The following is a 27,673-nucleotide window of genomic DNA, read 5'->3' on the forward strand; positions in this document are numbered from 1 at the left end:
CCCCAAAACAAACATCCTTCCTCTGTGGAGCTCTGGGCACCCATGGGGAGAAAGAAAAGCACAGATCGATGGAGGTATTTATGAGGTTTTGATGAATGCGTTTGAGGTGAATGTGTTTGATGGGGCTTGCTGAGAGTAGCCGAGAGTCGAGGTTTGGGTGCCTGTAATTGAGGTGGCTGTTGGGGTGATCTGGTCGGGAGTGTAATGGATGTGTTTACGGCTTGGGGCGCAGTAAACATACGGCTCTCCCTGTGATGAATGTTCTAGCGGGAGGGAGGGGGAAGAGTGAACAGGGCGGTTAAGGACTCTCGGAGACGCCTGTTTTTCTTTTTTTTATTGTTTTCTAACTTCTACTGATGAGCTCCTTCCTCTTTTTGTTGTTTGTGTTCGTCGCATCCTCTGACCTCAATACTGTTTCAGTGTGTCACACACACTCTCTCTTTAGGTCACTTTGGCTACCATTCCTCTCCCGCTGTTGCAAACAGCTCACGAAGAATTCTTCATACCTTGATTTTTATAATTTGATCTCTTTCTGTTACCTTTCCCCCACTCTTCTACACAGCTCGCTAGTGACCTTTCACATTGACCTTTCACGTCTCTATGGTGATGCAGACAAGAAGCATGTCCTCTGCCTCAGTCTCATAATCTGCCCCCCATATGAGTCTAGGGTTCCTCTCTCTCTCTCTCTCTCTCTCTCTCTCTCTCTCTCTCTCTCTCTCTCTCTCTCTCTCTCTCTCTCTCTCTCTCTCTCTCTCTCTCTCTCCTTCCTGTCTGACCCTCCTCCCCTTCATCTGTTCCCCCAGGTGCAGACAGGAAGTCGTGAGGACCTGATGAACGACTACTTCACTCGGCCACCGCGCGGGCCGCCCGCGCTGAGAGACGGTGCCAAGACGCCCACCAGCTACGTCACTCCCACCGTCAAGACCCCCGGTTCCTCCTCCTCCTCCTCCTCCGCCGCCCCACTCAAGCCAGGCCAGAGCGTCAAGCCCAGCGTCCGCCAGCCAGCTCCTGACGGCTGCCACTCTCAGACACTGCCCAACCGCGCCTCTGGGGCCTCGTCGGGCGCCCGCACCTTGCCCCGCGGTGGCCTTGGCACAGCTGGGAACGGTGGCACCGGCAGCAGCAGCCTGAGCCGCACCTTCAGCCTGGCGTCGGCCGACCTGCTCCGCTCCAACGGCCCTGATAGTTTCCGCGGTGACCATTCGTCGTCGTCGTCGTCGTTGTTGTCGACACCCAACCAATCAGAGGTGGTGCTGAGGAGAGGCGCTGGTGGGGGGGGAGCGGCGCGAGAGCGGCCCCAGTCGGCCCGCCTGGCTGGACCGTCACCTCAGCTCGGGGACGGCGGACATCATCTTGACCCGCGCCGGCTCTCCGTGGCGCCCCCCCGGAATGAGCTGAGCCTGCCCCCGCCACAGCACCACTCGTCCTCACTCTCCCTGCAGCCTGAGCGGCACACCGCAGGTGGAGGACTGAGAACTGGTGGTGGTGGAGGAGGAGGTGGAGGAGTGAGAACTGGTGGTAGTGTAGGAGGAGGAGTGGGAGTGGGAGTGGGAGGAGGAGGAGGAGTGGGAGTGGGAGTGGGAGTGGGAGGAGGAGTGGGAGGAGTGGGAGGAGGAGGAGTGGGAGGAGGAGGAGTGGGAGGAGGAGGAGTTAGTGGAGGTACACCCAGAGCCCCTGGCGGGCAGGCTGGCCGCTCCACTACTCAGCGCCAGCACAACGCCAACCACCACCATCACCGGGGCGAGGTCGCCATGGTGACGCCGGTGCGGGCAGTCTCGGCCCTGCGATTGGAGGAGCAGGAGGAGGAGATGATGGGGGAGGAGCGTCGCAACCGGGGGGAGGCACGGCAGGCTGAGTCACCTCTGCTAAAGAAGGGAGAGTTGGGAGGACCGTCAGTGGGCGAAGGAGGAGGAGGAGGAGGAGTAGGAGTGAACGGCGGCACGGAGGAGAGGCCGAAGAGCACCCCTGCCTCTCCAGACCCCAGCGACGACCCTCAGACTGTGTGGTATGAGTACGGCTGTGTCTAAACCACAATATGGCCGAAACGACTCAACTCTGTAACATAACAACAAATCGGAAACACGAACGTTTGAACGATTCTTTTGATACACCTCAATGGCCGACATGTGCACAAAGAAGTGTGAATTAAAAAAATTAAACTGAGCAGGTTTGAGTCTGTCCTCTCTTCATGACACCCCACTCCAGATCTCCACATGACTGGCCCCAAGTCCATGTCACTTCACAGGACACAGAATCCCATTCTGGCTCCTGTTCCGCCGACGCTCGAGCCACTAGTATGCACAGAAGGACACTGAGAGACTCTGCAAAGACCCGCAGAAAGCACTAGAAAACAAGGAATGTATTTTGATTTTTTTCTTTCTCTTCCCTGAGCGCTGGTCACCCATTGATTTCCTGCTGCTCGCTGTGGACAGCGCGCGCTTGCTCAATCCAAGTTCTATTCTTGCGCGTGGAAAACAAACAGCGAGGGTAAGGAGAGAAGGACCACTCCCTGGCCCTAAATGACTGTAATTACAGCCTCCATCTTTAGAGAGGCAAGGACAGTGCTAGTCCATCACTGGAAGAGATTACTGGAAATGGTCCCCCTCTTAAGACTCTGTCTCTCTCTCTCTCTCTCTTTCTCTCTCTCTCTCGCTCCCCCTCCTTCTGGCTCTCTCGCTGTTTTTTCCAAAAAAAATAAATGTGTGGTGACCCCCTAACAGTTACCACACACGCGAGAATATGGATGGACTTCGATATTAAAGCACACTTATGCAGAGGCCGCGAGAGGCCATGGTGGAGGAACATGTTGGTTTTGGGAGAGACGGAGGGAAGCAGATAACCCTCTCTGGAAAGGGAAGGTTTTAAGACGAAGCCAAACCCCAACGACTGGTTTTGGGTACCAAGGGGAGGACGGTTGACTGACTCAAATTTTAAGAATGAGCAGTTTTGTGCACCCATGTAAATGTTTCCCACAATGCACCAGTGGGGTCTCTCGCCGATGAGAGCGAAGGGGTGTCCTGCAAACTGGACTCGTTCTGTAATTTACATAAGATATGTGTAGAAATGGAAAAGGCAATAATAGCCTGATGTTAAGACTTTTGTGTGTTGATCATCATAGTGTTGACTTTAGAGGATTTTTTTTTTTGTGTGTTAACACTGCAATGCATTTCTGATATAGCAGTAAGACTAGCTTTTATTTATTACTGTCTCACTTTGCCCAAAAATGATTTGAAGTGTGTGAGTGTGTGTTTCTTGTGTGAGAGTGTTGTTGTTGTTGTTTTTGTTTTGTTTTGTTTTGTTTAGTTTAACCCCACTGTTATGTAGCTGTATAAGGCAGGAGTGCATTTGAACAGGTGAATTGTGGAGAGCACACCTTCACACACGACTGGGATGTGGAGAGCATAGCCAGCACAGTGCCCATGGACTCGCAGTGAGATCAGCCACAGCTCGGACACACATTCACTGCTATCTCCTTGACATTTAGTCATTTAGCAGACGCTTTTGTCCAAACTTGAGTACCCAGGACCCCATTAAATGCCCCTTTTCAACTGATAGCAGCCCTGTCTATGAACTGCTACATTATTGATCCCATTACCTGAATGCAAGAATGGAGTTTGTCACTGGTGGCACATCACCCAATATCCCTCTCTGGTTCCCCCAGCTTCATGGGAGGTGGTGGAGGTAGGGCGGCATTGTCAGGGGAGACACGTTCATGACCTTCTTGCTAGTGAGCGAGTACATTCATACAAGTGTATGACAATTGCCTAATGGTTTAGATTGCACCAAGGAGTGCATCAGTGCACCCCATCTCCTGGTGTACCTTCATCTCTCAGATGGTGTGTGTGTGTGAGTGAGAAAGAGCGAGCGAGTGTGATTGAGTGAGCGAGAGAGTGAATGTGCCTGAGTGCTGGCCACTTTCTCACCTGTGCAGAGCTACTGTACTGTGGCTAGGAGCTGCCTACGCGAGTTGCGTTTTTAAACACTACTGCAGACAGTCTCTTCCCTTCACTTCTGTGTGCTTGTATTCATGTCCTTCAAACACGTTCGAAATGAAAACGTCTTTTTAAGTAATGAAAGTGATTTTGTTTTCTGTCGGTGTTATGTAGAAAAGAAGAAAGCTGATGTCCAAAAAAGTTCAACACTTTGTAATAAAGATTTTTTTTAATTGACTCTCGTGTTTTGTGTTTTGTAAGTGTGTCTAGAAAATATACTTGTGGCGCGCCCACGTGCAATATTCTGGTTTACCAAACACGCACGTGCTGACGGTGAAAGAAGGAAGAGGTGGGCTGCGCAACTGAGGTCATCAGTGCGCAACTCTGCATGCAAGGCGGATCTATTGGAAGTATAAGGTTTCTGTAGAAGTTCTTTTCCCCATCAGTTCGCTCGATCCAATTGCATGAATGATCGGTGACCGTGCTGCGTAAGGATCTCAACAGTAGCGTGGGATACTCTTCAGTGCGCTTTAAGTTTTCTACTTTGCAGCCAGCAGCGGTGCAATTGCGCTGTGTTTGAAATAACCAAGACTGACTTAAACGACGGGAAAAAAAATAACGTAAGTTCTCTCCGTTTGGGTCAACGGGGTATTTGTTGTTTTGTCTCTCTGCTTGTGAATATGTCGACGAATTTGAATGGCACCACTGTAATCTAGGTTGCATGTTTTTCTTGTGTCATCATGAATGTCATTTCTCGTCAGTTTACATACTCGTTTTATCAGTCTTCTGCAAATGCATCTCCTCTCGTAATGCACCTGTAGGATGCTATGGTCCCCAACTCGGGTTATGATTTGATCAGTTCTTTTAAATGATCACGACGTCTTAATATGTGTCAAATAATAGGCTACGGCAGGTTATGTTGCAACAGCAAAGCTGTCTGTTGGTATTTATCACATAGCCTACGAGATCGTGTGGCAATGAATTATTTATAAGTTCATTATTAACGGCTCCCGCCAAAGTAACACCGAGCTTCAGGTGTGTGCGTCTATCATATGGTATTCGACCTGTGCCAATACTGCTAAGAGGGGTCTGATGTTCATTCTTTGTTTCCTCGGAAACTAAATAATCTGTGGCATGTCTGTTTGTCATTTTATAAGTTATATTGCTACCAGGTTTTTTTTGCCTTTTCTTATTTCCGTATTTCTACCTTTAAACTTGGCTGCTGAATATGGATTTCTCTCAAGCGCTTGTCGTTTTAAAATCAAATTTCAATGCTATCCATGAATCATTTGTGAGATCCGTTTTATCTTGAGTCTATATACATTCACAGATTCCCAACTGAGATAATGGCACGCTTCCATTAGACATCGGGTTATAGTGATGTGGGCCTATTTGTCGTCCTCAGCGAGGCGGCCTGTGGTATCTTAATGATGGCTTTCCCCACCATGGTATGCCCTGAAGGAACCGCAGTTGTGTGCCCATGTCACTCATTGCTTTCGTGCCAGTGGTCATGAGCTTGGTCAGCTAACAAAGTGAATTTGGCTCACCGCCCTCTATTATGAACTAACCAAGACAAGCAGAGTTCATTTAGTGTTGGTGACTGATGGGTTGACATATTGCCAAGCTGTTCCCTCTACATAATGTATGACTAATTATTCAGACCGTAGATAGCATATAATGAAGACTTCACTTTGATAGGAAATATGCAGATCGACCTCCAGATCATGCTTTGAAGAGTATCATCTTTACTAAGCCACAGACACCATAGCATGACTTGTTATTATATTGGCTTTAAGGTAATCCTGTGCGTATAGCCGTCACAAGGTCAGCACCGATTCAAAAAAATAAAGCGACTCGAGTAGGAAAATATCTGTTTTGATACAGGGGGATGGTGTTGGTGACGACTATCTCGCCTGTGGAGATTGAAAAAAAAAAATATTGATGATGGCTTTCTTGCTTTGTGTATGCTACTGGAGAGGAGAGACATTAGTGGGCCATTAGTCATTAGTCCAAGTTTAAGTGCGGGCAAATTGAGGAGATATGTCACTGAATATTGCTCTCAGCCGCTACTAAATATTAATTTATGGCCAACTTGGCCAAACCAGAGAGGTTGTTTGTCATTGGCACTCTCATATCACAATTTCTCATCTCCTGCTGTGTTAATTAGGCTCTGTTGGTTCTGCACGAGTCTTTGGTCTTTTCTAGAAAATCCCAGACACTATTTCAGCCATCCATCAGTCGCTTGTTTTATCACCAGCAGGTGTTTCAGCTTGGACGCTGGCTGTTTGGGCCACGTTTCATATGATTAAAATAGCGTCGGTTGTTGACAGATGTTTATGTGACGAGCGTTGTGACTGGTTAAAGCGCGACCGGGGATGTGGATTATGATTGTTATCTCGACGGCCAAGATGTTCTTGCTCAGATGCAGGATATGGGGGCTTTTGTTTCACGCCCGCTCAAAAACCACACTCCAGTCCATTAACTTGCGAATGTTTGAATAGAAGGTTCCATGACATGGGATGTCATGATAGATTTGCACTTATAAATGTGTAATCCACTCAGTGGATTTTCTTTTCAGAAAAAAAGGAAATGTTTACCTCAACATAGCTGTCATCCAGACTTGATTGTCTTTAATATAAGACCACGAGTCACAGGACCAATTCCACAAATTCCACATGAACAGATTCTTATCAAGTGGCCATGCGGAGCTTTCCAGGTGAAGACAGTGATTTAAGGGTGGACTAAGAGACTAAGAAGCATGTGTGGGCGTGCGCCGAACAGCCGGTGTGAGTGCATATACTCCTCCAGGCACTTTGATTAAATGGTGCTAAAATGAACCAGCCTGTCTCTGTGCTGTCTCATAGTACCGATGAATCAGGGCACATTTCCCAGAGATCCATGCAGTCTGCAAGGTCGCCCGGCCTCCTCTCTAATCATCTAGTCATGCCTTAGCCGGCCACTCCAGTGAACTAAAGAAATCACTCAGATACACAGTGATCACTCAACAACTCAAATCTGCCATATAAATCTGGTGGAATGTATTCAATTACAACTTTAGTTACAGGTAGTTTTGAAGTGCTGATCATGAAATCTAAGTTTATGACTGGGCCAAGTTAAAAGTATGGGCAGGGCATTGCATTTATGGTCAACTCAACAGGGGTCAAAATGACGTGAATCAAACATACCCAGAACGAGCATGAGGTTGAGATGTGTCCCGCATAAGATGTTTCCTTTTATTGTGTCATATTGTTCAGCCCATGTTCATGTTTGGGTTTTGTTATGGTGGAAATTATTACTGAGTGGGAAAATACATCTTGTGAACTACCTTCACGCCCTATTCATATCCTCGACCACAGAAGTGTCTACAGTCCATCAGTAGAAAAGCCCCCACAATTACGGTGCAAACCCATGACACCGTTACGAGCGACGCGATATTCTAAATCCCCATGCATTTCAACAAGAGCCAATCCATTGTGACGTAGACCACCGTTTTGGGGCGGCGCGACCGATAAAAGTTGGAAAAAGTTGAATCCTATGCAAATGAGGAGCGATTTTTCCCGGCAGCGGCCAATCAGATTGCTAACTAGCTCACTAGTCCAGTCTGTTATGCTATATCCACGCGCTACAACACGCCCACTCAAAGCGATGGAAGCGTATCGCGTCGCTGTCATGGGTTTGCACCGTTAGTATTGTGCAAACACTCACTACCAGACTAAAAGAGAGACATGAAGAACGGCAGAAGTCTTGTCCTATATATGGCTGAGTCTGGTTCAACCGACATTACTCTCAGTTCCTCTCTGGTGACAGACAAGGTCAGTGAGGGACAGACACTGGACAACACTGCCCCCCCCCCCCCGTTCCCAGTTTACATACACTCCCTGTCCTTTCCTCGTTCTCCCCTGCCGAAACGAGTCATAATCCGCTCAGGAGGGTTGCAGTAATTGGTGCCTACTGAGTAAACACACACAGAGAGCAGAGCAGAGAGAGCAGAGCTCGGAGATGGGGATGGAGATGGGGATGTCATGCTTGTAGAGTCACGAAATTGTGATGGTTTTGCATTTGCTTCCCCTTTTTTGTATTCCTGTTTCACGTTACCTTTCAGTGCTCTCTGTTCTGCGAAAGAATGTTACTCACACGTCATTGCATTCCTCCATGTTTGTAGGAACCTAAAAAGGGGTAATTACATGAAAAATATGAAATGTTATTGGTCACGTTACCCTGCAGTGTCTTTTTTTTATTAACGTACTTCATACTTAGACCATAACCACAGTCTAAAACACTAACTGAACAGAAGCACACTAAGTGGTTTCGGGTCAGGATGTGTGAGCTGACAGCTATGTAAGTGTGAAAGTAGTTTCGAGACTAAATTGAACCTACAAAAATTGCCTTGACCGACCCACAAAGTGTACAAAAGTATTTGATAAAGCAATCCAATGTGAAATGACTTTAAATTGTATCTTCTGTGATTTATAGACCACCATGGGATGGCTGTTGTGACCTATCCCTCGACAAATTATTCCGTCCCCGGTCCCCTGGTTTCTTGGCGGTGTCCACGGCCATGAGGTTGCCATGTCCTCCAACGATTCAGAGCTCATCAACTGCACCATCGATCATGAGATCCACCAGTACCTCTTCGCTGGGGCCTACATCCTTATCCTGTTTGTGGGCCTCCCCGCCAACGCCTACTCCCTCTACCACGCCTGGGTGCAGCTCAGGGCGCGGAACGAGCTGGGGGTCTACCTGCTGAACCTCACCGTCTCCGACCTGCTCTACCTGGCCTCGCTGCCCATGTGGCTGCAGTACATCTTCCTGGGGGACGACTGGCGCCACCACGAGTGGCTGTGCCAGCTATGCGGCGTCCTGCTCTACGAGAACATCTACATCTCCATCGGCTTCCTCTGCTGCATCTCCATCGACCGCTACCTGGCCGTGGTCTACCCGTTCCGCTTCGCCGCCTTCCGCACCATGAAGGCGGCCACTCTGGTCAGCGTCTTCATCTGGGTCAAGGAGCTGGCGGTGGGAGCCATCTTCTTCAGCCACAAAGTGCTGAGCGTGGACAGGACCAACCAGAGGGTGTGCTTCGAGCACTACCCGATGAAGCCCTGGGAGTACCCGGTGAACTATTACCGCTTCTACGTGGGCTTTCTTTTCCCGCTCTTCATCTTGTCCGTGTCGTATTTCCGCGTCCTGCGCGCGGTGAACAAGAGCGCCGGCACGCAGACGGCGCAGAAGACGCGCATCAAGCACCTGGTGACCAGCACCATCCTCATCTTCCTGGTGTGCTTCTCGCCGTACCACGTGTTCCTTCTGGCGCGGACGATGCTGGAGAGAAGCTGCGGGTTCATAGAGAAGGTCTTCAACTACTACCACTTCTCGCTCCTGCTCACCAGCTTCAACTGCGTGGCCGACCCGGCGCTGTACTGCTTCGTGAGCGAGAGCGCCCAGCGTGGCATCCAGGAGGCCCAGCGGGTGTGTGCCAAGGCCGTGTGCTGTTGCAGACGCCCCAAAGACAAGGGCATGGCCATCACTGGTCGCCTAGCGATCACTGCCACACAATCCAATGAGGTGGCTACTGCCAGTGACAGCAGAACTGGTGCTGCAATGGTCACATTGTTACAGCCAATGAAAACCAGTCAGGATGTATAAGGAGACGAACATGTTTAGCTTATCCCCAGTGGGCTGGCCCAGGAAATGTTTCTATGTCTGTTACAGATTATGTATGTATTTGTTTAACATATATGAAACTTAGCTTTAACGTAGACAAAGTCATGTTAAAGCCAGTATGTTTAAAAAAAATCTATTTGAAACTAAACTCAATGTGTGTGTCTTTGTACTCTTACGGATCTTAAGGGCATAGCCACCACCTAACCTGGTTCAGCGTAGTCTCACGGGGGTCAGACGTTTGCGCTATGTCATGAAAGCACACAGTTTCCTTTCAATTTTGGCATTGAATTGCAGAACAGGACGGCGTCCTTGAACCTGCCTTCATCTTGATGAATGAAATCATCACTCAGAGCAGCGCGAAGCACTCTAGAATCTTTGGTTTAGATGTTTCAAAAGCACAATACACACTACTGCTCTCAACTCCATTTAGCTCAAATTCACCAACGCTTGTCTCTCCCGGCGTACATTGTGATATCCATTTGTCTACGTGAGACTGGGCCCAACATGCTATCTACATTTACATTTACATTTAGTCATTTAGCAGACGCTTTCATCCAAAGCGACTTACAAGGATGTATACACATTTTATACTGATGGCACACTGCACATCAGGAGCAATTAGGGGTTCAGTGCCTTGCTCAAGGACGCTTCGACAGGGAATCGAACTAGCAACCTTCTGATTACCAAACGACTTCTCTACCTCCTGTACCACTATCTAAGTGTCCTGTGATCTACACTACACTAGCAGTGTTACAGTATCCCTTCTGATCTCGTACGGTTTTGGAACATTACAAAGTCCTCTGGCTCCCTTAGAAACTGACATTCAGGGGATTGTGAAGAGCACTACCCTAGGGATGTGCCCCCAGTCATTTCGAAGAATCCCTCTCTGAAAATTGTCTGCTTTGAAAGGGGGGAGACTGGGGTGTAGGGGAACAAACAGCAATAAATAAACTAGGTTTGGCGTGAAGGGTTATAGGTCAAGTGTGAAGGGTTATAGGTCAAGTTCAGAGATCCCCAGATGGGTATTGTAACCATGAAGAATTCCCATTGCAATTCACTTAGCCTGGGAAAATCTGGGGTGAAAATAAAGAGGGAGATGGGAGAGTCAGGAATTTCCTGGAAGTTTTCGGAAGGCCATGTTCAAAAGGAGTACCGTGAAGTGTTCTTAAAGCAGAAGGAGGAATTTGGAGGAAGACAAGATGGGAATGTTAGGAATGTTACCTGTATCCCCATGGGTAAAAACACCAACTGCCTACTAACTGGAAAAACTGTCAAGCTAGATACTAGCATGTGGGTGTTAGCATGCGTCATCAGAGGAGTTCGCATAGAGTTATGACTCGCAAGATGCTGTGCTTCCCGTTGAAGCCGTCTGAACGTTGCAAGGTCATCTCAAGGAAATAAAGTTGGCTGACGTACATGTCTTCATGGAGGGAAGTGAGCTTATTATAAAAAAAGTGTCACTGTGTGGTTGCAGGAGTTCAACAGTGATGCACCCCACACAGCATGTCTCAAGGCCCCAGAGAGGAGAGAGGAGAGCAGGTTGCATCACACCGGTGTGCTAGAGTAAGAGGATCTGAGAAAGCGTTGCTTGATCTGCGTCTTTCACACCGACTTTGAAACCCAGGTTTCACGGTCCAATGAATATGTAAATCGTGCAGATTAATGAGTAAAAATACACTTGAAAATACAATGAAAGGGTTAATTAACGAAACTAAATTCTGAGATGGCAGTTAATTTTCTGCACCATTGAGCACGTCTGTGCACCCCATGCACTTTTACTTATTTGGTGTCCCTCGTGTCAGGGTGAGACAACATGGCTGTTTCTGCTAATCAGACCAATATCTGTGCTGAACTTTTAATGACATGGTTGAACAGTAGTGACTCAACTAGGTGGTGCTGGTGTTGGGCTAAGGATGCAGTATACTATTAACTATACACGTTAATGTTTCACTGTAACATTTCCTGAAGTTGGATGTGTTGACTGAGATGGCATTCACACACGTCTGAAACTGATGATGCATCACTGACCTCACACCCCAGTTTCAAAATAGTCCCGAAAAATGCAGTAGGGAGAATAAATCAGTAGTAATCTTACATTCTTACAAAATGAATGCTTTCATTGCTCCCTTCCACAGGGAGTAGCCCTCAATGATGCATGTTTTGTCCTCCCCTGACACTTGCATAAACAGACTCGTATCACACAGCGGAAAATGGAGGCCAGCTAACTAACATGTGACTCAAAGCCTTGTCTGAAGTGTCTGGAAAAGATATTACACTGATCTCTACCGTTTGTCCCTTCATTTTTTTCCCCTTGGGTCACGTCTTACCCTATGTTGAGGTCATACACACTCATTCTGAGTGCAGTTCTGATGCGTGTGTGTGTGTGTGTGTGTGTGTACAGCTGGCCATACAAGGTGTGGCTTTTTAAGAACGAGACTGTTATTACGAGTATATACGAGTATAACTACTTTTCATCATCACGACTGAATTACAGCATCAGTCTCATTATTGAATAGCATATATAATATAGCTTTATAACCCATTATAACATTATCATTAAACATTTTTCAACATTATATAACTTATTATTGTCTATAACATTTTATTTTATAACTTACTGATGGTAACCTAGCCACCTACACCCGTATTGTAACCCGACAGTGTTCAGGCCACATCCTGGGGAGGGGGATGTGGGCCTTTTACTCAGAAGTGCAACCCTCCTTCCTGTTTTTATGGTTGAGACCACAAGGATGGAAAGTGTTTATTTGATCGGCTAAATGCCATATCCATGTTGTCAGTTTGGAAGCCCCAAATGTTTTCAGGTGTAGTAGCAGGCTAATGAAAAGAAGACGATTTATTTTACTTGAAACTAAAAGAGCTCTCCACGGACCTGTCTGGTGTTTAGTTTGGTCGACCTCTGAGGGGACAGAAGGAGGCTTCATTAGAGGAGGTCAAGAGCCATAGCAACCTATTTCAATGAAAGAATAACAGCCGGATGTGCTGAGCGTGTGATATAACTTTGTTCTGATATTGCATTTGATAAGAGATGTAATGGGACATTAATGCATCTTCACGTGTCAAGTTGTGAATCATTTGAAATGGTGTGCTTTGGTGACCTGACAAGAGACATTCAATGACAAACAGGGGGACACAGAAGAAGCAAACTACATGGATGATCAGCGATGATATCGTGTTTATTCAAAACTACTTTTCTCACATGCAAAGATACAATCTCTCAGAGCACAAGAGTTTGTCTGTGTGTGTCTGTGTGTGTGTGTGTGTGTTGGTTAGTCTTTGGGCTTTGGGGCAGCACAGAAACGTGTCACCTGCTTCAAAAAGAAGAGTGTGTGCTGACAGGTACGGCAAATTACGTCCATCCTTGCCTTTCTCAACCCTCCTTCCCTTCCTGTCAGACTGTGTTTACATTACTGGTTTTATTCGTCAGTGGAACATAAATATTTATCACTGATGAAATCTGCCTAAAAACGAAACTGGCAGCTATGGTCTGACCTGACCTGGCAGTGGTGAGTGTGAAAAAATGATTAGATGAGAGAGCTCAGACACTGAGAGAGAGCAAAAGAATAATAACATAATAATAATCCTGGGCACATGTTTTTTTTTTTCTTGTATGAAGTTGAAATCTTCAACACCTGGCTCTAAAATGTAGGTGCATCCCCTCGGGCACGGAGTAGGTGTATTAGACATATTTTGAAAGGTGCAGTATGTAGGTGGTGGCCGTGGGGTGCCATAAAACACGCCAAAGGCCCCCTCTAGTATCAGTGTAGGTACGAAGGGCTCATTCTAAGCTAATGGAAACACATCCATTCGTAGTTATAGGTGAATATACACTGATGAAAACATAATTGTGAATATTTTATTCCCTTTCTCCTAATATATCACCCTAAAGGATTCCTACTGCACCTTGAAAGCTGTTATGTATTGCTCAAAAACAAACAAACGTTAGCTCTGACAGGACAGGCATGGCAAAAGGCACAATAAGTCAGCCATTATCCACGCTAGTCACACTGAAGAATCGCTTTCATTGCGCAATATGGTCTGCGCTGTGTATAACTTACACGTGACCTGTGTTACATCACTATGGAAATAGAGTTCTCACTTTTAATCGGCCTTTGATCACTTTTAAAATGTGTCAAGTCGATCCAAAGGCACACGCATGAAAGCAGCTACAGTTGCAAGTTCAACCATTGCGAAAGGAACGATGTGTCATACGAGTAAATCATGAGTCTAATCTGTCTTTATGACAGTAGGTAGATCACCAGGAAGCTCTTGGTTGCGTGAGAATCTTAACCTCAATACTCTATATTTTTAGAGGTTTTATATGACTGTGATGGAACTGTAGGCATCGATGTCTCGGAGAACTCTGAAACCACAGACTCTGCCCTTCGGCTCCCTCATTTGAAGGTGCTGTGGGGCAATTCTTTTTTGTAATGAAAATAGATGTCCTGTTAAAATATAATTGTCGACTCTTGGTCGCTCCTCAGCGCCATAATCAACAACTGAAATGTCTACACTGTCCAGCATTTTGAGCGATTGCAATGCTTCTAAAGAGAGGAGCATCCCTGCCTGACAATTATTGAGCTTATGCACCAGACACTGAAATGATTCACAGGGCTGGCGATTTTTTTTTTTAGGAAATAATGTCTCTTACACGATCGGTAAGGATGGTTGGGAACTGACCCCACGACTTTAGCATTGCTTCACTCTACTGGCTGATGTACACAACCGGTGGCGTCACTTGAAAGAGGAAGGGCCAAGCCGAGTGACCTCTATCAGGCGTCTGATGATGTCTGAGTGTGTGGGGTGAAAGGTCAAGCCATCCACCTCCAGGCCCAGGTTCCCTGTCTTCCCGCTGCGCACGCCGTACTTCACAAGGATGGACAGAAACTCTTCCTCCTGCACACACAGACACACACACACACACACACACGCACACACAGACACACAGACACACGCACACACGCACACACACACACACACACAGATTCATAATGCCTTTTAGAGCTGATGAGGAAACAGGAAGCTGTACAGTGCACACATGGTTATGTTGTTTACATTTGGTGTTGGTCAAGTTTAATGGCTAACCAGCAAGCATCACAACTATCCCACCAGATACCCCATACACCAGGCCAGCTTCCTACCTACAAACATTGGAAATGATGGTGTAGCGGCCATGTTTAAGGAACTTCTGTTGGGAATCCAATCTCCAGATCTTTTTAACTATACCCCCGGAGTACCCTAAATCTGTTAATGGACCACTGTCCATTTAACCAAGAGCTTTCAGCTTGTATTCTAAAACATGCATACAGCACGACCGTAATGGCAAAATATACTAAAAGCACTATATTGTTTGTAATGGATCCACTTTTGGTTTGGCAACAAAGAGTCAACCTACAGTAGCAATTATCCTATACATCTAAGCCGTTTTTCCCCAGCTGTCTATTCTTCATTTAATCTACTGTGCTGAGGTGACCCCGGCACTAGCCGCCTTTAGTGGCGACACTGATTACATGGCTGGGCTTGCGGGGGACTGTGAAGTGGTTCTGGAACTAAACTGCGGACACAGAAATGTCCTGCGCTGATTTGTTGATGCTAGGCTTCCGCGGCTCCTTCCCTGTGTATCCCGATTGCGCCGCTCCTCCTTCCGTGCGGCCTACTAGGCGCACCGGACCCCTGGGAACGCTCCTGACCGCCCATCTGGAGATTCATTTCAGCTGTGTGTGTGTGTTTTTATATGTCCCCCCCCCCACACGCAGGGTTTGTGGTATTTGCATGGCTCCGCTTGGCTTTCGATGACAGTTTGACGGCACTAAATCTGACCACGCCACAGAGAATACAGAGCCCACCGCATACTGAGTGTTTACTCTCCGGAAGAGCCACAGTTTAGAGGTGTGTGTGTGTGTGACATGTATTTGTCTTTGGGTCGAATGCATACTAACAGGGATGGCTTCAACCTTCCAGCTGGTGCATCCTCCAGCATTCAGAGCATGCTCGTACAGATCCCCATTACACAGACAGATGAGCTATTCGCTAATCACAGCACTGTCTGCCACAGCCTGGCTGCACATGGCTACATTTCAACCAAAAAGTAAATCAGCACTGTCCTAATTTGTTGTGGACAGACCAATACAAATGAATACAAAATATGGTCCCACTTTATGTTAAATGTATTAAAATGTACTTACAGAAGTAATAAATAATATCACACGCTTCGATTAAATCTAATGAGGCTTACTCTCCTACACCACGATGTTACTGTGAGGGACTGCCATGTCTGGTCATCTCATAGACAAGCTGTCTGTCTGCTTTCGGTCTGTCTCACTCTCAGAGCACCCAAGGCTGACTCACCTTCTCCACAGAGGGTAGACTGCTGGCCCAGGCCTCCTGAGCCGTGGGGGGCTGACCCAGACCATACTGCAGATAACGCCGGTGAATAAGACAGCAGTTTAGCAGGTACAGACTACAGGCCACCGCGTATCCTCCCCAGTTAGACACACCTGTGAATTGGACAGCAGTTTAGCAGGTACAGACCACTGGCCACCGCGTAGCCTCCCCAGTTAGACACACCTGTGAATTGGACAGCAGTTTAGCAGGTACAGACCACCGCGTAGCCTCCCCAGTCAGACACACCTGTGAATAGGACAGCAGTTTAGCAGGTACAGACCACCGCGTAGCCTCCCCAGTCAGACACGCCTGCCACAGGTGATACAGGAGACACAGGACAACTGGGCAACATGCTACCTGTTTAAACCAGCATTATTGGCTATTGAACTTGCAACCTGTTTAAACCAGCATTACTGGCTATTGAACTTTGGTTTTGAATGGCAGATAATTATATACCATTATGGTTTAGTTAAGTTCATGAGGTTAAGTTTATTGTATTTAACTAAATGTAATTTCAATGTAAAAACTAGAATCCACTCGAGTATCAGACGAGAGAAGTCTGACCACTGGGTCAAAAGGCTGTATAACAGAGGAATTCAATCTGATCGTACAACAAAGGACTTTGTTTACAGTTGCAACAACCCCCAAAGCCTCTGGTGTAATTAACTCCACCATCATTTGATAACCATGTTCCTCCATGTTCCTCCATGTTCCTCCATTGTTCTAGGGCCTCTGTGTCCTTTGTTCCAATCATCTACCCGCAGTGACCTACGCACAAGGGAGACTTCAGGATGTTTGCGACATCTAAAACTATGAGTAAATTTATATGAATGCAATATATTCATGTTTGGTGTTAAACTAATCCTTGTGATGTAGGCAACAGCCTGATACCGGTGTGTGATGTAAAGTATAATCCTTCGGGTCAGGTGTTGGTTATATTTTGACTGCTCTTACAGTAGCCTGATTTACTGTGAGTGGTGGAGCACTTGTAAAGAAGAAAAAAATGTTTTCTTTAGGTTGGGTTGCACAATTGAAGTTTCTGGTGCGTTTTCCTTCATCTTTATATATAGTTTGCTTTGTCTGTACGCTAGTTTTGTCTGTCCTGAATCTGTTAAATATGGCCTGGGCTGGAACCATCTGCTTCATATCTGTAGAGCACTGGAACAGGCATTTAAATCTAAAGTTGGGGCAAGAGAAAGAGTTCAGTGTTGCTCTCAAAGTTCCTGTATGTATATATGATATCTACAGGCACTGTCCCTGGAGTTACATTTAAACAGCTGAGAGAAGTTCAAACAAAGTTTAAACAAAAGTAATACAAAGAGACTTCAGTGTCAAGCGCTGGACTTATGGAACAGAATCTCTCCTCAGACTACTTGGGGTCAAATTCAAGTGAGTTATGAGCAGCTAGGGTGAAAACAGAAAGAAAGAGAGACGAAGAGAAAGAAAGAGAAATGGAAAGAGCAGCAATATTCATCTGAATCTCATCTCCTGGTGTTTGTGTGTATTGGAGGGAGGCAGGGTTTGGGAGCGGGGGTGTCCCCCGCCTCTGGAGCTGAGGGTCACGCAGGCCGCGGGACATCGACGGAGAGAGAGTGTGTGTGTGTGTGTGTGTGTGTGGGGGACATTGACGGAGAAGGGACCCGCGTCTCTCCAGAGGGGTCAGAACCGAGGTCCTTTCAATTTCATTTCTGCTGTTGGCCAAACGCACAGCGGCTGAGCAATCAGGACGTGATGTGAAAAAACGCCAGAGACATTCGGCCACCAGCTTTCTGCCCTTGTGCGTGCATGTGTTTGTGTGTGTGTGTGTGTGTGTGTGTCAGACAGCGAGGGAGGGTGTGTGACGGTCATAGGCTGAATCACTCAGGGCCTGAGTGACAGTGTCCAAATGCCAGGCTGGGTCCCACGAGGGCTAGCCATGCGCAGCCTTCCCTTTCATCACACAGCCACCATAGTCGCTCTCGACCCGACACAGGAGGCCGGACGCTCATCACACAGCCACAATGGCCGCTCTCGACCCCACACAGGAGGCTGAGCGCTCATCACACAGCCACCATGGCCGCTCTCTCGACCCCACACAGGAGGCCGGGCGCTCAAGCCTGCTAACGTAACACTGGCTGGAAATAAGGTCACTCTGCTCTCGTCCTCCAAAATGAAGTTCAATATCATATCATCATATTGTAATGATAATACTTTGCATCTTTGGCATAACATCCATCTCTTACGATTGAAATATACTGAGCTTTTCTAAATAGCCGTCTAGCCAGACTAACCCCAGGAGAATGACGTAAAAGCATGTTCGTATGCAAATCTGGGGTTGCATTATTAACTAAGGGAGGCAGCCAAGCATCCCTTCCTCCTGGCTCATAATGACCAGAGGCATAATAACCAAATATAAGTCCAGGTCACACGCTAACCGTGCTAGTTAGTTTATGCTAGTAATCCAGGTGATTTTACATTATTGACAAATGTGCAAACGAAGAGAGATTATGCTAGTATTCCAGGTGATTTTACATGAATGACAAATGTGCAAACGAAGAGAGACTATGCTAGTATTCCAGGTGATTTTACATTAATGACAAATGTGCAAATGAAGAGAGATTCAGTCTCACCTGTAGTAATGGCATAGTCAGCAGCCACGTCACAGGCGATGATGCTACCGTTGGGCATGTGAGCTGTAACTAGATCCTTCACTTTGCCCATGCCCAACTCGTTTCCTCCATCGCCTATGCCTGTTAGACAGAGGGACAGGGATATGAACACGAGCGCGCGCGCACACACACACACACACACACACACACACACAAATCCAATTAAATTAATCTATGTGCAGCATCATTAATCCAAGAGAAGTAACTAGATAACCATTGTTTGGAAGCGGACTTGAATTTCATTACGCTTTGAGTGTGAGTGAAGATCTGATACAGGGGGAGTTAAATGGGACATTAATTGCCATTGTTTGTGAACAGAGAGACAAAGTCGTTAATATCAGACAACATGTTGTGTGGTATACCGTAATCACTCAAACTCACTGCAGGAACACTGTTTACTATGCAGTCTTATGTCATCTGTTAGCTAAATACTCTTACAAAATAAATGTTTACTCTGTCCGTCTGAGCTTCTTCTAAAACAACAAAGACGTTTCAGAAGAACACAACATCTAATATAATAAATGTTTACTCTGTCCGTCTGCGCTTCTTCTAAAACAACAAAGACGTTTCAGAAGAACACAACATCTAATATACTAAATGTGAATACCTGTGGTAGACATGCCAGGGATGGAGCTGGCCGCAGTGAAGAGGTCATCAATGGGATCTACCAGGTGCTTGATGTTTATCATCCTCATGTTGTAGTAGTTCCCGTCGGACGCCCTGCCACTGCGCTCTATCGCCACCAAGTGGTCATACCTAAGAAGTGCGTGCACACATGTGGAAGTCTGGCAGTCTTCCCTTATTTTTTATATTGGTCCACTTTCTCTCTCTGATGACTTGCCTTAAAATACGACATTGACAAGACTCCATCCAGTTTCACTTTTTGAGTATTTGGTATCGCCGGTATTTGGTATAATGAGTACAACTGTAACCCAGTTCCTCTGGGCAGCGAATAGTGGGTACTAACATTAAAACCTAACTGATGACCTCACCTGGGTTTTTCAGGGTCTCCATCGTGACACAGGAAGTGAATGGCCGCTTCCGACCCCGTGCCCTGGAAGCTGAGCAGGGGGACAGCTGTCTTTATCACACCTTGAGAGGACAGGTGAAAGGTCACTTTAGTGCTCTTACGGGGCAGACTGCTGGAAGACTTTTAAAAGTACTGGTTGAACAGTAACTACCAAACACACGTTAACTAAGACTGAAGTCTAACTTTTTAGAAGAGCAAAGTGCCAGAAAACCGATTAACAGTCTTGGCATATTTACTGATTTAGTCTATATCTGAATGACACACACACACACACACACACACACACACACACACACACACACAAGCATTTTTTGCCAAAGGGACACCCTGAAAAGAAAGGATCAGTTTATTGTCTCTGCTATGAACAGATAGCAGTATTGGCAGTTATTAAGACAGGAAGCAGTTGCATGTTGGTACATTGTCATGCAACGAACACTCCGAGCACAACTGACTATGATCTATGAACTGCTTTTGTGAATACCCTAGTTGTACTTTAGGGAGGTTTAATCATACATCCTCAGCGTTGAACAGTTATAAAACACAGAAAAGAATCATCTCACTGTTCACCACGCGAATAACTGAATCATTGCTCAAGCCAGCTTCAGTATTGCTCACACAATACTCATGCTCTGGTCACGCCTGAGAATATTCACATGTAGTCTGTGTAGGTTCACGTACTGTGACACCTCACGAAATACATTCATTACACCCTGACTATAAACAAAAACTAACAAACAAACAAACAAGGCTGACTTCAGTCCGATTTATTGTGGCACAATAATACTATACTCCGTCAACCTAAGGAAATGTGTCAACGGATATAACTCAGTTGTCACGATTCGTTCTTTGTCAAGGGAAATTTAGCGTCAGGATGTTTGCCTTGTCTCGTTTTGTCTGTGTATGTTAACAGTTTGTCAGCGTGAGACTCCCTACCTTTCTCCACGGCGTCCTGCACTATCCTGTGGTTCATCTCCAGCGCACGCTGGTCCGTCACCACAACCACCTGCTTGCCCAGGGCCTGCAGCATGGCTGCCATGGCGATGGCGCCCGGCGGGCCGTCCGTCTCCTCGGGGGGGTCGTGCATGAAGTGGGTGGGGAAGCCCGTGGTGATGAGCACGGTGGACGCGTGGGAGAGAGAGAGGCAGGACTTGACGAGCTCGTCCTGAACGAACAACGCTCGTATGCCCCTCTGGCCTGTAAAGCACCCGACACACACAAGGGCATTCAAGCAGCTCCCAAGGCTGAGGGTGTGACAGACAAGTCCTGATTTCTGGGAGTACAGTGTGATGAGAAAGAGAGCTGGTCTAAGATGATCTATTATCTAAATCAGGGGTTTTCAACTGGTTTTATCCCAGGGACCACCATTCTGACAAGAAAGTAATGTGCGGCCCACTGATGTAACTGCACGCACGTGCGTGTTTATAAGCACCGCTGCCACGCCCCCTCCCCCTGCACAGATATTCTGCCTATAACACTTATATATGCGAAATTTTCAGGGTACATCGCTAGCCGCCGCCATGCCCCCTCCCCCTGCATAGATATTCTGCCTATAAGACGATATTTTCACGATATTCAAGAGTAATCTGGAAATGTGTTGAAATATCAAAGCGAATTTATAAAAATAAAGAAATTCAATGGTGAACTGATCAACATAGGCTCATGGCGCGGACCCCCTGCAATGCTGTCGCGGACCACCAGGGGGCCACGGACCCCCTGTTGAAAACCCCTGATCTAAATCTATTACAGGTGTTGCAGCCCAAAGAAGACGATGACTGAGCCAGAAGCTCCTGAAACAGAGTTTGGGTTGCGCTGTGCCTTGGGCGACTGCTCAGTATTGGCATTGGATTGGCAATGGCTTCATTCGTTGAGAAAGAGAAGACATGTAATATGTTCTATTGTCAGATGAAAAAACATAAACTGTCTTAACAGTATTTTATAAAACCCAGAGTATATACAGTATGCTCTTCACTTTCCTTGACAGTGTTATAAATGCCAATGTCAGAGATGTAACCCCAGCCTTAATTTTGGACACTTCAGAGTACACGGATGTGTTTTTGGCATTCAAACAAACTCTATGAAGTTTTCCATTAACAGCTGTGTTGAATTGCTTTGTATGGGTTGGCCAAAGGTGAGAACAAGAGTGTGTGGAGCTTAAACAAAGCAGACACCAGCCAGTGCCCTTTACTTCCCAGAAAAGTGAGTTCTACTGTTACAAAAAGCTTTCGTAAGAAGAACAGCACAAGGTCAACTAATTTCCAGTCAAACTGCATGCTTACCAGGGTCTTCCACAGCTATCTCCTCCAGCTGGCGAATTTGCTGCACAGTGGCCTTGGAGGCCATGCTAAAGTGCAAGGGATTCTGGGAAATGTGAAATGTCACGGGGCATTCGGAGGGTTTGACTGTGAGCGGGGACGTGGCCGTGTCCTCTTTATCCGTCACAAACATACAGCCTGGGGAGTGGGTGAAGGCCAGGGCAGGCTCTGAAACACAGAGAACCAAACATTCGATGATCAGAATAGAGTCCATTCATTCAATTCAATTTTATTTATATATTTAATTTAATGAATTAATATATTATTTCTATAGCACCAAAGCAATACAATTGTGTCAAGGCGCCTTACAGAGCCCAGTGCCTGGACCCCTCTACATTCCATTGCAGTGGCAGCAGTGTACAGCTCAGCTTAGGTACTGTGTAGTTATTAAAGTAACACTATGCAACAATTTGACACCTTTTGAGGTATGGTTTTATAGGACACTAGTTTTGGTACCATCCTCAAATTCATTTTGATAGCATATGGTCATGTGAAGCGCAGATATACACCTGTGTCTTTCCCACTAGCCATCCGGCCACTTATGAAGTTCTGTGTAACGGGCTGGAATACCCTGCAAAAATGGAAGAAAAGCTTTCACAGCATGACATTGCCAGCTATACTGCCAAAAGACACCAGTTAGTGTCTGGGCAAGCTTCTAACAGTGTCAGCTGGGCTGTTGTTAGTGTTTGCAAGGGTTTTGCATGCCTTTTAGGTAGTTAGCTTGCTAATTTAGGAGCAGAACTTCTTATTGCTGCTTTAACCTTCAGCTTGTGTACTGTGTAGTTATTAACCTTCAGCTTGTGGACGGTGTAGTTATCAACCTTTTGCATCAACTAAAACAAAGACTGTAGGAGATAAGTAGCATGAATGTCACGAATAGACATGTTATTTTTCTTCAATTGTTTTAAATGCCACTGTCTTCTTCTTGGCCTGCACTCCAGTCGGGTCTTTAAACCATTAGTCAGTTAGCAGTTAGCACACTGCTACAAGACTCCTGGAGGCAGTCAGGTCTTTAAACCATTAGTCAGTTAGCAGTTAGTCAGTTAGCATGCTGCTACAAGACTCCTGGAGGCAGTGGAAATGAACCAGAGTGTGTTGGCTACCTGGCTATCCACTGGCCTGGATCAAGAGGAGACAGATTCTGTCAGTGGTTTACATTTTTGGTCACGGCAACACACACTCAATTTAGAGATCACTTAAATACATGCGCTATGTTTGTTTGACCATCTTGGATGTGAGTGTGATCCTGAAGCACACACACACACACACACACACACACACACACACACACATTGACACAAACACACACACACACACACTTGACACAAACACACACACACACACACACACACACACACACACATTGACACAAACACACACACACACACACACACACACATTGACACAAACACACACACACACACACACACACACACACACACACATTGACACAAACACACACACACTCACTGCTGCTCTGAACCGCCTCCACGCCAGTCACGCCACAGGCCCAGAACACAGGCACGTCTCCTGGGCAGGACTCCACCGGCTCCCCATACTCTGGACGGGACACATCCTGGATCCCAAGGATTGCTGTGGGTAGGTGTGTGTGTGTGTGTGTGTGTGTGGCGGGGGGGGGTTAAGAGGTTGGCAAATATGGGGAAAGCCAGCATGCAACAATAAATTGTCAACATATCAGTGAAGATACTCACTGGTATTGGACAAGGTAAGAGAACCTCACGCTCACAAGATAATAACTTCTAATTTGAAACAAGTGTGCAGTCTGTGAATGGGTCTGTGGGATACCTGGATCTCCAATGTGGACTGGGCCTCCATGAGCTTGTGGGATCAGGTGGGTACACTGAGCCACAAGGTCCAGCTTGTCCAGGGGCACAGGTCTCATTGTCACCACAAGAGGGCACTCAAAGCGACCAACTCTCTTACAGGTTTGCGCAGTCTGTCGAAAAACAGCAAGAACAGCACCTTCAGTAAGCTCACTCACTCACTCACGGAGGGTTGGGTATGTAGTCGACTGATGTGAACATGTTAGATCTAGATTTCCAAAAGGTTTAAAATCATAACACCCTGCGCTGCCTCGGTCTTGTCTTGGATGTTCAGGATATGTACAGACATCTTTGAGGACCTGTAGCAGCTCAGGTTCAAAGAAGGTAACACGTTTACTGCTGTATTTACATAAGACGTGACATAAACACATGTACTCCCAATAGACTACTACACACAATGGATTAAATATTCACTGTGCGAGGGACTTTGTTCTCGCTCTCTTGTCTGTTTGTGCCTCGTTGAGGCATTCCCACCTGCTGGTGCAGATAGGCTAAACCAGCCTCAGACATAGCTGATTTAATTAGCAGATAATGCTTGGGGGATTATATTTTAGGTGTGTACTTGCAAACCCATTGCTGGCGTCCCTGGATAAAAACAAATATAAAATACCTGCACACTTTTTTTAAATTCTCAGTGTCCTCACTGGTAGTTGTGACCATGGCTACACATACAGCACCCTTCACTGGACTCTGTCATGTCGGATTACAGATTACAATCTTAATTTGACTTGAAGATTGGTCCCTGCCCTTTCCATAAAGTCACTTTATGGGATAGTAGTAGTAGACAGTAGAGCAGTTCTAGCCCTCTGCCTGTGTCTACCCCATACTAATGACTAGGTGATCAAAGCTCTTGGCAAGTGTGCTTCATCCATGATCACATGAGAGATGGCCTGGTACACTCACCCTGAACATGCTAACGTTTCTGCCTTGTTCCACGTGTGCTTCATCCGTGATCACATGAGAGATGGCCTGGTACACTCACCCTGAACATGCTAACGTTTCTGCCTTGTTCCACGTTGCGCACAGGCACTCCGGCCTTCTCCAGGGCCCTCTCGAAGCTGAAGCTGCAGCCCAGGTAGAAGCTCACCATGTCCTGCAGCTGAGTGGTGTACGCCAGCAGATCCACCACTTTGTTGGTCAACACGCCGTTCTCAAACACACAATACTGGGGACAGTCCGTTCTGTGAGATGGACATAAGACAGAGAGCACATAACTGTGTAAAGTATGAGCTGCTCGACTGCTTGAATTCTCTACTACTACTGCTCTCTTCTAATGTCTTTCTGTGGCAAAGAGAGAGAGGGCAGTCATCCCACCTGGCCTCGAACCCGGGTCTCCTGGACAATAATCATGGCTAGCCAGACTTGTTGGTATGGCAGTCAGAGCACTTATACTAAATGTAGCGGGTGTAACACGTGTAGTGCAGACCAAATCGAACAGCTTGGTTGTAGGCATACGGAAACAAATAAGCTTGTGGATAAAGTATCATCCGTTGCATCTCTTTTACTGCTATTTTGCACTTCTGGTTGGATGCTAAACTGCATTTCGTTGTCTCAGTACTCTGTGCAATGACAATAAAGTTGAATCTAATCTAATCTAATCTAATCATCAGTAGTTTCTGAAGAGTACCTAATGTCTGCATTGGCAGCCAGTGGAGGGCATCCCCACTCTCCTGCCTGGCTCCTGTACAGCAGAGGCAGGGGGCTGCCATTGGCGTGACAGAACGCCTCAAAGTCATCAGCCAGGTCCTTGTGCAGGATGACGACATTGGCCTGCAGGAACCCTGAGGGGCATTCAAACAATAATGTTATTTCAAATGTGTGCTATTTCAGGGAAATTAATTGATATTGGGGAAATCAGAAGCGAAATATGTCGTGACACCTCATCTATCTGTCCATGCCTTTAAGGCGTGGGGGTAGAAGTACAAAATATTACTATTACAAATACATATAAAAACATAACATATATTAATGTAATGGCAATATGAAAAAAGAGGAAGAGAATGAGGAAAAACAAGAAGCAGTTCTGGAAAGAAACACCATTATGACAAACACGTGAGGGTCACAGTTGGCCACTTTCAATACTTTTACAACAACTTTCAATAATTTGAATCTGGCAGGTTGACACATAAAACCTCTCCAACTCAGCTGCAGAGGTCTCCATACTTCCCCCAGTAAATCCCAACAACAACCACCACAGACCATCCCATTTCATCAAGCCGCTCTGGACAGGTAGGCTACCTAGTTCAGTAAACTTGCAAATTAGTCAAAATACATAGGCTTATGACTCGCTAATGTTTTGCAATAACATCAAGAAAGGGAATTTCATTTTTATTTTCTCCAAAGTTAATGCCTTATTCTCATATTAGTATCTCTTCCATCACAAAGACAACTTCAGAGAGGTTCCGGTGAGTCGGCAGCAAATATTTACCTGCCGCAATGCCAGAAGTGTTTTCAAGTACATGTGCATGCTCCCGAATGATGTTCCGGAGAGCAGCTGGTGTTAGGTTCTTGATCGGTGGCATACTTACTGCTTTGAGTCATCCGTGTCTTACTTACGTTTTATATAGCAGGTGGCTTTGTGTTAATTTTTTATTTGGAAGTAGATAATGCATTACATATTTCTGGCGGGTTGACATATAGACTTGGGTGGGACAAGACCTTTGTCAAACTGACACGAATCGTCACCAGTCTCCAAGTTTGCTGTCGGTCACAAAATATTGAAGACGTTACAATGAATTAAAATTAGTCTTTTTTGTGGATTTACCTGAATTCATGCGTATCCGCGTGCCCCATGAATTGCACCTTGCCTGAGTAAACAAACGGCTGAGGCGTAAGGCTTGAGGGAACATAATGAATCCCGGACACAAACTCAAAGTTGTTGGTGTTAAGCCTCCATTTTTACGAAGTACCAAGTAGCTTATTTTCTTCATCTGAGTCATGGCCTGGCAGTTGTCTAATATTCCACAGTGATTTAACAAATATTTATAATACACAATAAAAACGATGTTTTATAGATTTTGACACGTAATGAATGCCTTTTAAAGTTCTTAATGATTAAGACCCCCCTACCCTTTCCTCGGTGGTTTGATCCGCGCTTACCACGACTCTGCCACCACACGCAGATGTTCGGATATGACAGCAGCGCCCTCTAGAATGTTTGTTTTGAGGAGAGGAGCTATAGACAGTCAAATATCTGTCGACCTTTGCAACTCAGCAAAATACACTGTAATGTATTGCAGCGTCGGAGCTGGGTTCTTCTAGAGTGCAAAGTCGTTTGATTTTATTGGCCTTGAGTCTTTTATTTTGAAGTACATTTAGAAGGAAACACTGTTTCAGAAGGGTAGGAATGGAACATAGGTCTATTCTTTACATAACACAGATACTGACGGACGCTGCACAGATAACTCTAACTAACACAGGGGCTAACACACAGACACACACACACACACACACACACACACACACACACACACACAGCATTTCCACAGAGCGCACAGAAGATATAATAACAAAAGGAGGGAAACACTACAAATTCTAACTTATAACACAGTACACAGATGACCCCTGGACTGGCAGCATTGGTGAAATGCACCCTGGGGCTGGCGACAGTGGCGTGGACGACCCCTGGGCTGGCAGCAAGGCCTTACCAACAACCGTCACTGACAGCGTTTTCTTCCTCTGCATCTGTGCTCGCTCTCCGTGATTCCCCTTCCAGTCCTGCGGCCTCAGCTCACTTGTTCCCGGGCAGTGTTCCGGGACAGACCATGGAGATGGTGGACCCCATGTCCTCCATGGCCCGGCAGGAGGTGTGTGTCCTCCAGGGCCCGGCAGGAGGTGTGTG

General features: G+C 46.3%; 4 protein-coding genes across 5 annotated transcripts in view; 3 read left to right on the forward strand and 1 right to left on the reverse strand.

Annotated features, from left to right (window-relative positions):
- The window catches only part of ccdc88c (coiled-coil domain containing 88C), a 60,896-nt gene extending 60,594 nt beyond the window's left edge, over nt 1–302 (forward strand). The window contains exon 31 of the mRNA XM_042709804.1: nt 268–302. Within this exon, the coding sequence (XP_042565738.1) occupies nt 268–302 (35 nt within the window). The remainder of the gene's footprint in view (nt 1–267) is intronic.
- Nucleotides 16–4,169, forward strand: LOC122133491 (protein Daple-like). The gene is made up of 2 exons (XM_042709805.1): nt 16–1,542; nt 1,606–4,169. Exons 1-2 carry the CDS (start codon nt 357–359, stop codon nt 2,025–2,027), a joined length of 1,608 nt encoding a protein of 535 aa, XP_042565739.1. The 5' UTR covers nt 16–356; the 3' UTR covers nt 2,028–4,169.
- Nucleotides 4,170–4,214: 45 nt separating this feature from the next.
- On the forward strand, nt 4,215–9,857 carry LOC105892845 (ovarian cancer G-protein coupled receptor 1). Its single transcript, XM_012819162.3, has 2 exons — nt 4,215–4,552; nt 8,406–9,857. The coding sequence occupies exon 2, from the start codon at nt 8,502–8,504 to the stop codon at nt 9,576–9,578; it is 1,077 nt and encodes a 358-aa protein (XP_012674616.1). The 5' UTR covers nt 4,215–4,552; nt 8,406–8,501; the 3' UTR covers nt 9,579–9,857.
- A 2,912-nt stretch (nt 9,858–12,769) lies between these two features.
- dglucy (D-glutamate cyclase) lies at nt 12,770–26,913 on the reverse strand. 2 transcript variants are annotated; one of them, XM_031580668.2, is made up of 12 exons: nt 26,597–26,906; nt 25,460–25,613; nt 24,815–25,013; nt 23,795–23,945; nt 23,459–23,581; nt 21,953–22,156; nt 20,610–20,870; nt 19,639–19,738; nt 19,254–19,402; nt 18,608–18,727; nt 15,963–16,111; nt 12,770–14,510 (listed from the first exon to the last, which is right to left on the reverse strand). In XM_031580668.2, exons 1-12 carry the CDS (start codon nt 26,769–26,771, stop codon nt 14,349–14,351), a joined length of 1,947 nt encoding a protein of 648 aa, XP_031436528.1. In that variant the 5' UTR covers nt 26,772–26,906; the 3' UTR covers nt 12,770–14,348. The 2 variants fall into 2 exon arrangements, with proteins under 2 accessions (XP_031436528.1, XP_031436529.1); XM_031580669.2 differs by lacking the exon at nt 12,770–14,510 and having other exon boundaries at nt 15,969–16,181; nt 26,597–26,913.
- Between the last annotated feature and the right edge of the window lie 760 nt (nt 26,914–27,673).

The sequence above is a fragment of the Clupea harengus genome, chromosome 14, assembly GCF_900700415.2.
Source record: "Clupea harengus chromosome 14, Ch_v2.0.2, whole genome shotgun sequence".
NCBI classification, from domain to species: domain Eukaryota; kingdom Metazoa; phylum Chordata; class Actinopteri; order Clupeiformes; family Clupeidae; genus Clupea; species Clupea harengus.

Excerpts from the sequence above, each read along its gene's own strand:
- LOC122133491 (XM_042709805.1), top strand. The coding sequence starts at position 357 with ATGAGCTCCTTCCTCTTTTTGTTGTTTGTGTTCGTCGCATCCTCTGAC. Across the intron at positions 1,543-1,605 it reads TGTAGGAGGAGGAGTGGGAG|TGGGAGGAGGAGGAGTGGGA; the intron begins TGGGAGTGGGAG and ends GAGTGGGAGGAG.
- LOC105892845 (XM_012819162.3), top strand. The coding sequence starts at position 8,502 with ATGTCCTCCAACGATTCAGAGCTCATCAACTGCACCATCGATCATGAG.
- dglucy (XM_031580668.2), bottom strand. The coding sequence starts at position 26,771 with ATGACTCAGATGAAGAAAATAAGCTACTTGGTACTTCGTAAAAATGGA. Across the intron at positions 23,582-23,794 it reads AGTCCACATTGGAGATCCAG|CAATCCTTGGGATCCAGGAT; the intron begins GTATCCCACAGA and ends ACCTACCCACAG. Across the intron at positions 19,403-19,638 it reads GGAGACCCTGAAAAACCCAG|GTATGACCACTTGGTGGCGA; the intron begins GTGAGGTCATCA and ends CGCACTTCTTAG.